Consider the following 13,725-nt stretch of genomic DNA (forward strand, 5'->3'; position numbering starts at 1 on the left):
CCCCCGTGTTGCTGCAGTTGTTTTTACAGTTAAGTGGGTAGTTAAGTCCAGTGACCACTGATCATGATTAAAAAAATATTTTGTGATAATTTATTTTATCCTAAAGTTATACAACACATATTTTAAGAAGGCCCATTGCATTAGAATTTCATATTCATTATTTGCATTATTTTTTAAATTTTTTAAAAATTATTCTAAATGAATGATTATATAAGTCCTTTTGGTTTGTGCGCACGAGCACAAAGTAATGCATAAAAAAATAATAGTTAATAATAAAAAATGCCTGCTTAAAGAGCAACTAATGTGAAAATCCAATTCTCTTGACTCAATTTCCCAAAAGAGATCTCCAGATCGATTATTAAAGTTTATTAACGTATCTATCCGTCACACATGTTTCAAATGTTAAAGTCTTCCTCTCCAAGATAAGGTAAGGTAAGGTAAGGTAAAACTTTATTGACAAGATGACAAGATGCAGTAAGTCTCTCATCATGACCATGTTTTCAACTTAGTACTTTATAAAGTTCTCCCCCGTCTGAAATCTCAGTGAACAAGAGGTTACGAGAGCAGAGTCCATTATGACGTAGTAATGGCTTCACTCCTCTTCCAGCCAGCTGTAATCACGCCCGACTTTGTTTGCACAACGAGTCCCTTGGAGGTGGCGACCTCCGAGATTGATCACGCGTGGTGACAAACCTAGATGTTTGACCAACCACAGCAGAGTGGGTGGGGTTATGATAAACAAGATTTAAACAAGATCTCCTTAAGCACATTTTACATTTTTTAATGTAAATATTTCAATAAAAATAGTGGAGGGAAGGAATATTATAAATGGAGGTGCCATTCAAAGGAAAAATTAGATGAGCACCCCCAATTAAATACACAATTTAAATTTGTTTTTCGTGGTATTCCTTTTTTTTATACATGAACATGTTCCGGTACAATGTCAGTAGCTACAGGTAACCAGTAGAGGGCAGTGTTGTACAACATACATGTGGACCTCGCAACTATGACTTCATCTCTTTGAATCTAAACTAAAAACTGTTCCGTCTCGTTGTTTACTTCCCATAAAAACTGCGTTTTACTTTTAGTTTTTATTGTATTTTAATGTTGTATTGTAATGTGTGCTGCATGTTTAGTCTGTGTACGAGTGCAAGATAAATCCAGATGAGATGAAAACAAACAGCAAAAAATATATAAGAATTAAATAATAGATGTAAATAATTAAAAAGGTTAAATTGAGTATGTAATGCTTATTTTATTACAATTGAAAAAAAAAATGAAGTCAAAATATGAGAGGGTAAAAGTCATGGGTGGAACGGTTTGTAAAGGAGTGGTTAATGACTTCTCTGTAAAAAAGAGGAATTGTTTAATACATGTAACCTCACTGTTTTTTTTAACCTAAATTAATTACAAAAATATATAATTTAACGAGGACTCCCTAAACTATTGTGATTATTTCATTTGTTTTGTTATTAATAATTGTTTTTATTAACATGTATTTATTTTATGTTATTATTTTTTACACATCTTAATATAATACAACTCAAATTTCCCCAATACGGGAAGAAAAAATGGTGTATCAATAAATCAATTATCTACCGCTTATTTTTGCACTTTGTTAAGACAAATACATAACATTTAATGTATACGTAGAATATTCGTGTTTTATTGGCTTCATATTTCGTGTCAATATCATATTATCGTGATTATTAAGTATGGTTGTGTTGTTGGCTATGTTGTGTCATCTTTTTAACAAGAGTCACTGTAGAGTTTCTCTTTAATATTCCTGCCACTGAGACACAACATCGCTTCACTTTAGAAGCAAACGTGAAGTGGTTTTGTGACGTCATCATTAAAGCGGCACGTAAATAGAGGTTCGTGTCCAGCAAACGTGTTCAGAAACATCCAGACTTCTGAGGATCCACTTGTTCTCCTGTAGTTTGAGTCAAAGTTATTGTTTTTCTTTCACAAACGTCTGTTTTTGAAGAGCTGCTCTGAAAGTCACCACAGCGTAAGTACACACGTCCGGAAAAATGTTCTTAAATACATTTAAACAGATTATTAAACGGTTTTACTCTGGATTAAATCAACGGAAAAGTGATATTTTTGGTTCCTATTGAGTTCATATTTAGATCGTGATCTTTACAACAAATATCTTGAACCAGATGTTTAAATATATATATTTTTAATTCATTTTATATTCAAGTTATTCAGGTTGTCTTGAGTTGGCAATAATTGACATCGTCATAGTGAGATGGACTCCCAGGTCTTTAGAGCAAAGCTTTGTGGCATCAAATAACGTTGTATCATCATTTAATAAAGACTCGTTCTCCAAATACCTGATGTCTGTTCAGGCATATCGAAGAAGAATAATAAGACATTTCTCAAGACGATATACTAATATTAACCTTTTTTTGTTTATAAAATCAATAATTAATTTATACCTGTGATCAATTAAACAGTGAACTCTTGCTATTGAAGCAGGTCTATGGTTATTTTACGGTAATTTAGTCTTTTAAACATTGTGAACATTAAAAAACAACAAAAAAAAACAAAAACATTTTTAGTGTATTTACAACCCTTAATGTTCTTGTTGGTGTCATATTGCAAAGAAATTCTACGAAATAATAAAAAAGTTTGAAAGAAAAGTTATTTTACTCTATTTGAAAAAATATCCATTAAAAATTTACAGCATTAGAAAGAAGAAAAAAAAAGGAAATTATTTTTTCTTTTACAATTATCAAGTCAATTGTAAGTTCTCCCTAATGCCTGGAGAAATAACTTGTATTATATGTATTTGGTTCACTTTTTTACAGTGTAGTCATGAGTTCTAAGTCAAATGTGGGTTTTATTTGGGTTGAAATGTATCTTACTGTCTTAGTATTTCACATTAATGACGAAACTAAATAAATATATTTTAATTTATTTTATTTTTAAGTTTTCTGATGAGTCTAAATACATTTTATGTGAAGACAAATTACCCATTTCAAGCTCTCGTTCTTGTTTCCAGATTATAAAATGTGTATGTTATTTTGTTGGGAAAAAATTATCTTGTTGCAAGGATGCATAACTTCCAGCTGAATTTCAACTTGTGTTTATAGTAGAGCAGGTGGATATATAATATTGCGTCATCAAAGCACGCCTAGACGAAGCCAGAAAAGGCATGAGGTCAATAGGGTTACAGAAGAAAGACACAAAATCGTATCAACTTCTGCTTTATTGTTTAACTAAGATGTTGTTTTCTTTCTCCAGGCTTTTAAACGTTGACCTTGTTGTCAATGATGGATGACAGGAGTCAGGCTGAGAGGGAACCCTCCGACATGCCGACCCAGGCTCCACCAGCCAGCTCAGTGTCATCCGCCCTCAGTGTCCCGCAGGTCCAAGCGGCCAAAGAAGATGATCATCTTAACATGCCTCAGCCCACGGGTCTGCTAGCTAACCTGAAGCCCCTGGCTCTTCTCTCCCAGCCGAAAAGGACGTTACTTAACAGGAAACCAGATGCCCTGATGACTTCTGACAAAGCGTTTGGCATAGCTTCTCTGAATCTTTCCACGTGGGAGCCCTCCACGTCCCCCTGCCACCCTTCGCCATTCTCGGCCATAGTCTCCATCCCGGCCCCCTCTCAGTCAACTCCGACGACCCCCCGAGAATCCTCCCCTGAACCAGCGAGGAACTCTTCTTCTGTGAAAAACAGGAATTTAGAGACTTCTGTTATCAGGATCAATACACTCAGACAAATAAAGGTAAGAGGAGATATCACCTCTGACTGCAGTGGTGGAGGTCGTTCACCTTGACCCAGAGGCAACACAGGGGATACCACAAACTCATTTGTTTTTGGGCGTATGGGTCACCTTGACACTGAGAAAACACAAGATTTGTTTTTCCTCAACTACTTATTCCAGCTGGAATTTAAAATGTTACAATCAAATACATACATTGACCCTCAATCGTTCACCGTTTCCTTCTTACATCAATGATCTGATCCAGCCTTACACCCCAGCTCAGGCTCTGAGGTCTGTGGATCAGAATCTACTGATGGTTCCTGAACACGCTTCCGGACCAGAAGAGAGAAATCCTTCCAGACTGTTGCTCCTAAGCTTTGGAACGATCTCCCTCTGTGTTTGATGATCTACTGATTCCTTCAAGAAACATCTTAAGACTCTTCTTAGTCATGCAGACTTTTCCCTGATTTTCTGGGACACCTGTGTTTTTCTCGTTGTTATCTTGATCTTTTTAGTGTATATTTTTTGAGAATTTCTTTTGATTGTTGAAGCGCTTTGTGACCCTGGTCTAGAAAAGTGCTATATAAATACAAATTACTTACTATGTTCTGGAAGTGGTTCTGCCGCCTGCTCGTATCAACATTGATTAGACCTGACAGCTAAATCAACTACGTTCGTTCTTTAGTTTTGTCCCAAATCAAAGAACAATTTCCTTTATTCCTACTCCGTCATAACTTTCTTCCTTCCCTTCTTCTTGTGTTCACAGGGTCTGTCAATCCCATACAAGAAGCGAAAGCCTAGGGTGCTTCGAAAGGGACCAGACAGGCCTGAACAAGGAAATTCGTACCTACCACCTCCACCACCCCCTGCGGAGCTGCCCGACAACTCCACTCATTGTCACCACCCCTTTGAGATATTGATGGCCAACGCTCTCCTGGGGCTGCAAGAGCCCTTCATCCACAACAAAGACGCGGAAAGTTCCTCACAGGAATTCCCAAGTGTGACGCCAAAAACATCGTCCTCCTCATGCATGACCCTCGAACTGAACCGCGAGGATCCTCCGGACCAGAGCGCCCAAGCAAAGATCCTCCTTGAAGACCCGGCGAAGTCCTGGGCGAGCTTCTCTGAAAAACATCTGGTTCCTTTGCTAGTGGACCTGTTCGGAGGACACCATGGCATTGAGATTCCAGGGATTTGTGTCTCAGGAATTCCCGGGGTGGACACACATGGAACGAGTGATCGCGTCGCAGCAGAAAGCGAGTGTGGAAGCTCCGTTGATGACAACGTGGACAAGGGCGAGAATGAAAAGGAGGCTGACAATACACTGGCAGGTGTGGGACTTGTTAGGATGAACTTTTTTTTGACACATTTGGAAATGTTTTCCTTGATTGTCCGTAACTGGATTATTTCATTGAATCTGTTTCAGAAGAGATGACTCACCGTAAAGAGCCTGGAGCAGCAGCCAAACAGAACCCAACCAAGCACAACACCAGCTCTCACATGAACCTTAAGGACATCAAGAGTATTCCTAGGGTCGCTGCTGAGTCAGGTAAACGTTGCTCAAAGTCAATAAAGGTCAACAACTAATGTTCTTCCCCAACTGAAATCGCGTCAAACAAGAGGTTACGAGAGCGGAGTCCATTATGACATAATAATGACTTCACTCCTCCTCCAGCCAGCTGTAAATCACACCCCGCTTTGTTTATACAACGAGTTCCTTGGAGGTGGCAAATTCTGATTTATGACATGCGTTGACAAACCTTGATGCTTGGGTGTGGTTATGGTAAACAAAATCTAATCTCCAGAAAAACCAAGTGTTTTCAGTGGGCGGGGCTTAAGTACATTTTGTAATGTAAATATTTAAATGAAAAGAGAGTTTTGTACAAACAGACACATACTGATGATACAATAGATATATTTAAGACACACTTAAATCCCCACATTCAAGAAATCCTCCTGTTTTCTGCTAAAATCCGAGAAGTAAAACCAAGTATTTCTTTCAGGTGTGAAGAAGCGAGTGATTGACATGCAGGAGTTGATGTTGCCTCTGCAGTTGGGGTATAAAAATCTCTGTCGTGACTCAAAAGGAAACGGTGCAACTATTAAAAACGGCTAAACCTCTTAATCCAGGTGGCGTCGAGAAACCAAGATCACTTCAGGGCCGGGGCGTCCTCATGGCCACGTGACCTACTACGCTCCCTGCGGCAAGAAGCTCAGACGATTCTTTGAGGTTGAGAAGGTGCTGGACAAACAGTTGCTAATGTATCAAACTTATGCTCGTTGTTCTGACTGATGCGCTAACTTTATATAGAGACCTTGATGCTAAACCGTAAGAAGAGAAGTGAAATTCTTGCACTGTAACTTCAAAATGCTTGTCCTCTCATCATTGTCTCTTCTGTAGTATCTCTCTAGAATTGGAATCAGCGGAATGAAGCGAGAGCATTTTAGCTTCAGTGCTAAGGTGAACATTGGCGAATTCTATGAACGCAAGGAAGGAAACAAGGTGATTTAATCACTATTATTCTCTGTCAGGATTTAATCTCAGGAACATCCATCATCCTTTTAACAAGTTGAAATGAGGAAAAATATGAAACAACTTTGCTGCACATTTTTTATAGAATTGATCCTCCCAAAACGACAATTCTTTTTGCAGGGTTCACATTGGAGGCGGTTGCAGGTGGATGAGATCCCTCCTCGTCTTTCCGCGATGGAATGTCAGCGGGGTCGCCCCAGGAACTCCGCCCGTCAGGCACCAGTTGATCCCGACATGGTCTTGAGGAGAGAAGAATACGCTTCAAGTCAAAGCTCGTGTCATCCCGGTGAGTTCAGATGGTGTGAATATAGTTTTGTTCTCGCGTTGACTCTCTCCAAATACGAGATATCCTAAAGATAATCCAAATACATGGTTAATATCTCACCATGTTTTTTATTCCGCTGTGCAGGAGATCGACTGGTGGCTCGTGCTCAAGGAGAAAAACAGAAGCAGCGCGGTAAATTTATATTTATCTGATCATGAACTCATTTGAATGTATGAACACATTTAAATAGATTATATCATTTCAAATGTTTCTATTAAAGATAAAAATACATTGTAATAAACGTGTATTGTGTAGCATTGACTGCGTATTATAATATGGCTACATTATATATCGGATGCTGATTTTAAAAGTCACATTTGTCCGTCAATCATGCAGATGAGAATAAGTTAGTAAAATATTTTATGTACTTTTGGTCAGTACCAAGTTAAAGAGTGTTATGTTTGTTGCAGACAAGACGGAGCCTATTGTGATCGCTGAGCTTCTCAAGCTTCAGGTATGTTGTGACAATAGTTTCTCCGCCGTCCTCACACTTGAGAAACCACCTCTTTATCCTTCCTAATCTTAACATAGAGGAAGTTTCTTTATTGGATGCCTTTAGAAATGTAACCCAAATAGAAATGCCATCCCATTTCCGCCGTTACTTTTGCTTCTGCTCATACTGTGATGAAGAAAATAGTATATTTATCTACGACTCATAATGCTGTCACTGATGAAGAACTTTATTTGGATGGTGGTTCCCTCAGTCTATATCAGGGTTAATGTGATACTTTGAACCGGTCAACCATGCTAGAGCCAAATGTAACAATTTATGAACTTCTCCATCTGTAAATGACCAGTACTCTTTAAGCAGGAAGCATCTAAAGCAAGACATATACAGACAAATACACGTTGAATATTCAGGAATGATCTCCCTTTTATACATTAGCATCTTTTATTCACTTGCTTATCTTCCTTATTTTTACCTTATTAGGAGCAGGAACTGTTGCTGAAGAACACAAATAACTGCAACAAAGAACCAAAAGTGATACCCAAGGTGGAGCCAGAGGATGCCATTGAGGACATGTGTTTATCTGATCCTAAGGTTAGTGAAATCATTCATCCCCCCCAAGGCTCACGTGTTCTCAACAATCTTCAAGCTCATGTTTGTATCTGTCCAGCCTCTTCCAGAGTTCTCCAGGATCCCCGGACTGATCCTGCCGGGGCGTGTGGTGTTGGACTGTTTGTTGGTCCTTCACTTCATGAGGAACTACCAGGAGGTCCTAGGGCTGGATTTTTGCGCGGATGTTCCTACTCTGGGTGTCTTTCAGGCGGGTCTGCTCAATGTGGGCGACAGCATGGGTCGAGTCCAAGACCTCCTGGTCAAGCTGCTTTCTCTGGCCGTCAATGATCCCGGTTTACCTCCCGACCAAAAGGCATGTCATTTTTGTTTACTCAGAAATTCGAACTGCAAACTCTGCGAAGACTGACATCTAATTGGCTAAATGGTTAAGAATCTTATTTTGAGCCTAACTAGAACAATGTTAGTATGTTTTCCCGATAATTTAAAGTCCCAATTATCCGGTAATGGGAAGATATTTAAGCTATAATAAGGCGTGAGATTCTTTTTGCCTATTTTAAGAGTGGGATTTGTTTAAAACAGGAATTATAAGTGTTTTGGATCGTTCATTCATTAATTTTCTTTGCCGCTTAATCGGGGTAGCGGAGTGCTGGGGCCTATCCCAGTTTATTCGGGCGAGAGGTGGGGGACACCCTGGACAGGATGCCAGTCTGTCACAGGGAACACAAAAACCCAAAACCATTCACAAACTCACTCATACCTACGCACAAGTTCCCAATCAACCTCTGGATGTTTTCGGACTGTGGGAGGAAACCGGAGTGCCCGGACTGTTTTGGTCTATATTACACTTCTTTTTTTTTCTTTTACAATTTATATAGAGTTTCAGCTCCCCCGGTCAGAACCATGTATTGGCAGAAGTGGAACTACAAAACTATATAATCATTCCTGTCTTCATATTATACATCATATCATCAATTTGGAATTGATCTCTCCCTCAGACGAAGACCTTGCTGGGCGAGCACCTGACCGATGTTGACATCAACAGGGATAATGCTTCAGAGGTGCTGCAAATATACATGAGGTTTAACTCTGCCAACACCGTCCTGGCTCCACTGGCACACAGTTTAAAGACCAAAGCCTTCCAGGCTCACACTCCGGCACAGAAGTCCTCCATCCTGAGGTTCTTGGCTGATGAGCTGGCGTGCAGTAAAGCTGTCGTTGGGTAAGTGACAAGGATCAAATCTTTATTATCTTCAGCTTTACAACCACAAATTTAACTGGATTTCTTGCAGAGAGATTGATAAAGGTCTGGAACAAATGGCAGACTTGAGAAAGGACAATAATGATGTTTTAGAAAAGCTTAATAGGTAAGTTTTACTAGTTGCTGTGGCTTTCAAAAAGAAATAAAAAAACAATTAAATCATGTACATTGTTTATAAAACAGCTTCATTTCATCTAAAAAACAACGCACACAGATAATATTCATTATGAATCTTTAGTGGACGTGCTTTTTTCCCCACATTTTCCTGCATGTGTTGGTTTATTCCAGTTTGAGGGCGATACATGTCTTCTGCAAAAGCATGAAGTCGAGGGCGAGTGTAGCTGACGCACCGTCGAAAGGACTTCCTTCTGTCCTTAAACGCAAGCGACCACTGTTAAACCTCAACGGTGATATTGGGCAGGACAGGTTGGCTGAGAAAAGGGATGAGATGAAACAGATGAAAAGAGTCAAGACTGGAGAGGTAAATATGAGAATATCAATATCAGCCGTAGTTATTGACAGCTGGATAATTCTTTCTTCAAGTCCTGTCAGGGTAAAGTTAGTCATGTGATCAGTCAGGAAGAGGCCAGGAAGGAGTCAGAAGAGTTAGTCAAGGTAGGATTTTATTTTAACTGGAAGAAGGATTATCATGTGACTTGTGACATGAATACCCAATTCTAGTGGTGCTTACTGACCTCGAACCGATTTTATGGGGTACACGGCGCAGTACTTAATTGATATTACGCCTGATAATCTGGTGCAACTGACAATGTTAACAAACTGACTTAGGACTGAAACTCAAAAAAACAAATTTCAGAGATCAGAATTGGGTTAAAGTCTCAACAATTTGACTGGCAATGAGAGTAATACAGAACCTTCCCATTGAATGTCCTATTTCACTCTGAAAACAACTGTTTCCGTCACAATTTTACTGTCCATATTAAGATATTGAATATCCAAGAGAGAATAGCAAAGTTTAAAACTGGAAAAATACAGTCTTAAATGAAGCATAACATTTATTTTTTTTTCTATTGGCTAATCTGAGTTAAAAAAAGGTATGTGTCCTTCTGCAAAATTCCCCAATTCTCTCCAATTACAACTCAGAACGAAAACAAATGTCTTTGAGGTATCCCTTGTGTTGCTTCTCGGTAAAGGTGAATGACCTTCTTGGTTTCATTCATTCATTCAACACACAAGCTCAGTCATTTTTTAATCATCACCAATAGTATGAAAAATATGTTATATACCTCTCATAGCGACAGATAAAACAATATTCTTCTCAATAATTCTGTTTCAGGAACATTACAAGAACAGAAGAAAGTCATTTGAAATTTCCCATTCGCTGCGCTCCCTGATGCATGGACAGGACCGCTTCTACCGCCGTTACTGGGTCCTTCCTCAGTGTGGGGGGGTCTTCATCGAGGGATTGGAGCACCAAGAACGTACGAAAAGAAACTGTCTTCAACCAAAACTTTCAACCAAACTCATCCGCTTTATCTCATTCCTCGCAGCTCGAGAAAGGCTCGAGGAAGAGCGACAGAGGTGCGTCAAAGAGGAACCTCAGGAGCTTCACAACGGATCCATTTCCTTGGAAACGCAACCAAATGGTCAGCAAAGCTCCATCGCTGTGATGCGCTCGATCCTAGAAATGAAGAAGGAAGATGACAAAGAGAGGATCAATGCGGGAAACAACAAAAGGCGAATGTCTCTTACCACTTCAGCCTCTCTAAAAGTACAGATGGGAGCTCCAGGCATCGTTCTTCAACATTCACTCCCAGCTTTGCCTCTGAATCCCTCCATAAAAAATCACAACCAGCTGTTTCAGACAGACTTTTCTTTGCCAAAAGCTGCTCCCTCAAAGGGTCATCAGGTAACTCTGACACCTAAAAGTGCACTTCCTGCTGCCCCTGCCAGCCCAAAACCCCCAAAAGGTTTGCTGCATTTTCGACCCTCAGCCCTGCAGGTCAGTCCACCAGCATCACCTTGACTCATTTATTGTTGTTATACAAAAAGTCTCCATGTACGCGATATGATGAAAAAAACGTGATTTTTCAAACAATTTTCGTTTTCTTTCAAGCCACAAAAAGTCGGATCTTTACCTGGAGTTTCATTCGAGAGCTGGTACAGAAGCATGATGGCTCCTCGGCCACTCATCTCTCAAGAGGGAAACGCGGCAGCCTGGGTCCCCCCTATGAGTGGATCCCCCGCCCCGGAGCTTCTTCATTCGCTGGACCATGGGACAGCACGGCCAGTTCCACAGGGTGAGTTCCTGCATCTGCATCGTGAAACAAGGTTGAAGGCTTACAATTATTGTCGACCCAGAGATGCTGACCGGCTGGTGGCGACTGACGGAGGTTGAGGAGTTGAAGGCCCTCGTGAAGTCTTTGCACACCCGCGGTATCAGAGAGAGGAACCTTCTGACTCAGCTCCACAAGAACATTGAGATCATTCCTCAGGTCTGCTACAAGCACAGAGATGGTAAGTACTCTGAGGGAAAAAGGATTTCATTTCTTTTTTCTTCCACTTTCTTGACTTTCTTGGTCAGATGGCTCCAGATTCTACCCACAGATACAATAGACATATAGAAAACAATCAAGTAATATATTAAAAGAGTTTATATATAGGATCAACAGTCACTGCAAGTCCTCAGCTCTTCCGGTGTCCCAGAACCCTCATATGATATTGTCACCATCAATTCCCTCCCTGTAGTGACCCAAATTGACCACAAGGAGAGCCAGGTCAGCGTGGAGTCTGTCCGGGGCTGGTGTGTGGAGGAGCAGGCCATGGAGATGGACATCGCTGTGCTGCAGCAGGTGGAGGAACTAGAGAGGAAGGTCACTGCTGGGTGCCTACTGGTCAAGGTAAGACATTAAAAAAAAGGTGGGTGTTGTGGGTGTTCATTTAAAATGTTCCCTCCTCCAGACCCCGACTTGCCAAGACCCCCACTCTGAGCGGAGGAACTTGGTGTATTATGAGCACAAGCTCCAGAACAAATCATCTCCAGCGAACCTAATGGAGAAGCATGAGGTGGTGAGACTCCCGGACAACCCACTGGACATAGCGGTGACCCGGCTGGGTGTTCTGGAGCGCAACATCGACAGGAGGTACCTGAGCAGCCCCTTATGCACCACCGCACAGATCAGGCTGGGAGAAGGCCCTAACTCCACACCACCGACCGCTGACGACATGTACCCTCACTTTCTACGTTTTTTTAACTTCAGATGTTGAGCCACAATACATGTGAGAATTCTCCCTCCATAGGTGCGAGAAAGAGGTGACTCACGGCATGAAGGTCTGGAGAAAAGCCCTGAGTGAAGTCCGCAGCGCCGCCCAGTTGGCCATGTGCATCCAGCTGCTGCAGAAGTCCATCGCCTGGGAGCGCCCCATCATGAAAGTGGTGAGCAATCGACCCCATCATTTGACTGAAGATCACACCACTTGACATTAATCCTTTTGCTCCAGTGCTGTCAGATCTGCAGGAGGGACGACCAGGAGGATCTGCTGCTGCTGTGTGACGGCTGTGACAAAGGCTGTCACACTTACTGCAATGAACCCCAAATCGCCACAATCCCAAAGGGAGACTGGTACTGCCCATCCTGCATCACAAAGGTATTTCAAAAATATATATATCTGGAGCTCATGTTGGCTTTAAACAGGCTGTTTGTGCTCAGGCTCATTCCTCTGAAAAGAAGACCACAAGTGAGACTTCTGCGTCCTGTGAAGTGAAGAAAACAGCTGAAGAAATGGAAGAGCGGGACAAAATCAGGAAGAAGGAATCAGAGGAGAGCTCAAGTTCTCCCGAACTGGCTGATCAGGAGAACCACACCTGCCAGATAAGAGCCAAGAAAGGGAGAGACAACAACAGAGATCTGGAGATGTGCAGGTTTGTTCTCGGATAGATACGTTTAAAAAATAATTGTTACTTAAAAGTCGACTGCTTATCGCGTGCACAGGATTCTCCTCACTGAGTTGGAAGAACATCATGATGCCAGGCCTTTTCTCAACTCAGGCAGCGTCAGATCCATCCCTGACCACCAGGTGGTCACCAAGGACCCTGTAAACTTCCTCACCATCCGCCTGAAGCTTGAGTGCAGAAAGTGAGTGACGTCGCCTCTGATGAATGTATTTCAGATGTAGAAGTCAAGAAAGTCATTTGAACCAAAATGTCTTTTCACTGCAGATATGAAACCCTGGAGACCTTCCTCAGTGACGTCAACATGCTTTTTGACAACTGTGACAATCTCAAAGAAGATCTCAAAAGTTCTGCTCTCAACATGAGAAATTTCTTTGAGAAGCGTTTCATGGAGCTCGTCAGACAAACTTGCCAGAAGTGAACGAACTGTTCCTCTCGCCCTGGTTGTGGATCCCTGAATGATAGATTTCAAGTGCAGGTCCAGTTCTAAATACAGCTTTAAATATTTTGAGGCAATGACTCCTCTCATGAAGTTAATGCTGTATATTGCAATCACCTGCAATTGTTTGGAATAATTAATAAAATGATGACATGATGAAATGATGATAACATGTGTATTTCTGGTCTAGAAAGGCGCTATATAAATAGAGATTATTATTATTATTATTATTATTATTATTATTTCTTTGCAAGCTGCTCAGTATGGAATGTACGGTAGAATAGAAAATCAAAAATCAAATTATTATGTCAAAATCACCTGTTAGTGTGGCCATGGACCATTCCAACATAAACTCAGAATTCAATGGATTTATTTATTTCCTCCATGAACTACGTGAGTAAATTCATTTTTTTCTAAATAATGTTGCGCTTTATGAGATCAATAGTGGTGCTTATTGTGTGTGTGTGTGTGTGTGTCGCTTTAGTGCGTGTGTGTTTGTCGCTGAAGTGTGTCG

General features: G+C 41.0%; 1 protein-coding gene across 1 annotated transcript; it reads left to right on the forward strand.

The window, feature by feature from the left end:
- The first annotated feature begins 1,924 nt into the window (after nt 1-1,924).
- LOC148076549 (bromodomain adjacent to zinc finger domain protein 2B-like) lies at nt 1,925-13,375 on the forward strand. The gene is made up of 27 exons (XM_087793907.1): nt 1,925-2,011; nt 3,253-3,743; nt 4,489-5,053; nt 5,149-5,271; nt 5,726-5,780; nt 5,853-5,961; nt 6,124-6,225; nt 6,376-6,541; nt 6,665-6,712; nt 6,991-7,034; nt 7,512-7,622; nt 7,699-7,953; nt 8,597-8,820; nt 8,891-8,965; nt 9,148-9,340; nt 9,403-9,474; nt 10,157-10,301; nt 10,371-10,822; nt 10,937-11,120; nt 11,182-11,337; nt 11,569-11,720; nt 11,782-12,047; nt 12,121-12,256; nt 12,322-12,468; nt 12,531-12,742; nt 12,813-12,956; nt 13,040-13,375. The coding sequence occupies exons 2-27, from the start codon at nt 3,279-3,281 to the stop codon at nt 13,191-13,193; spliced, it is 4,755 nt and encodes a 1,584-aa protein (XP_087650033.1). The 5' UTR covers nt 1,925-2,011; nt 3,253-3,278; the 3' UTR covers nt 13,194-13,375.
- Nucleotides 13,376-13,725: the final 350 nt, after the last annotated feature.

This window comes from Callionymus lyra, chromosome 6 (assembly GCF_982586985.1).
Source record: "Callionymus lyra chromosome 6, fCalLyr1.hap1.1, whole genome shotgun sequence".
NCBI classification, from domain to species: domain Eukaryota; kingdom Metazoa; phylum Chordata; class Actinopteri; order Syngnathiformes; family Callionymidae; genus Callionymus; species Callionymus lyra.

Coding starts and splice junctions, on each gene's coding strand:
- LOC148076549 (XM_087793907.1), top strand. CDS start 3,279: ATGATGGATGACAGGAGTCAGGCTGAGAGGGAACCCTCCGACATGCCG. Junction 5,962..6,123: donor GATTCTTTGAGGTTGAGAAG/GTGCTGGACAAA, acceptor TCTCTTCTGTAG/TATCTCTCTAGAATTGGAAT. Junction 10,823..10,936: donor TTCGACCCTCAGCCCTGCAG/GTCAGTCCACCA, acceptor TTTTCTTTCAAG/CCACAAAAAGTCGGATCTTT.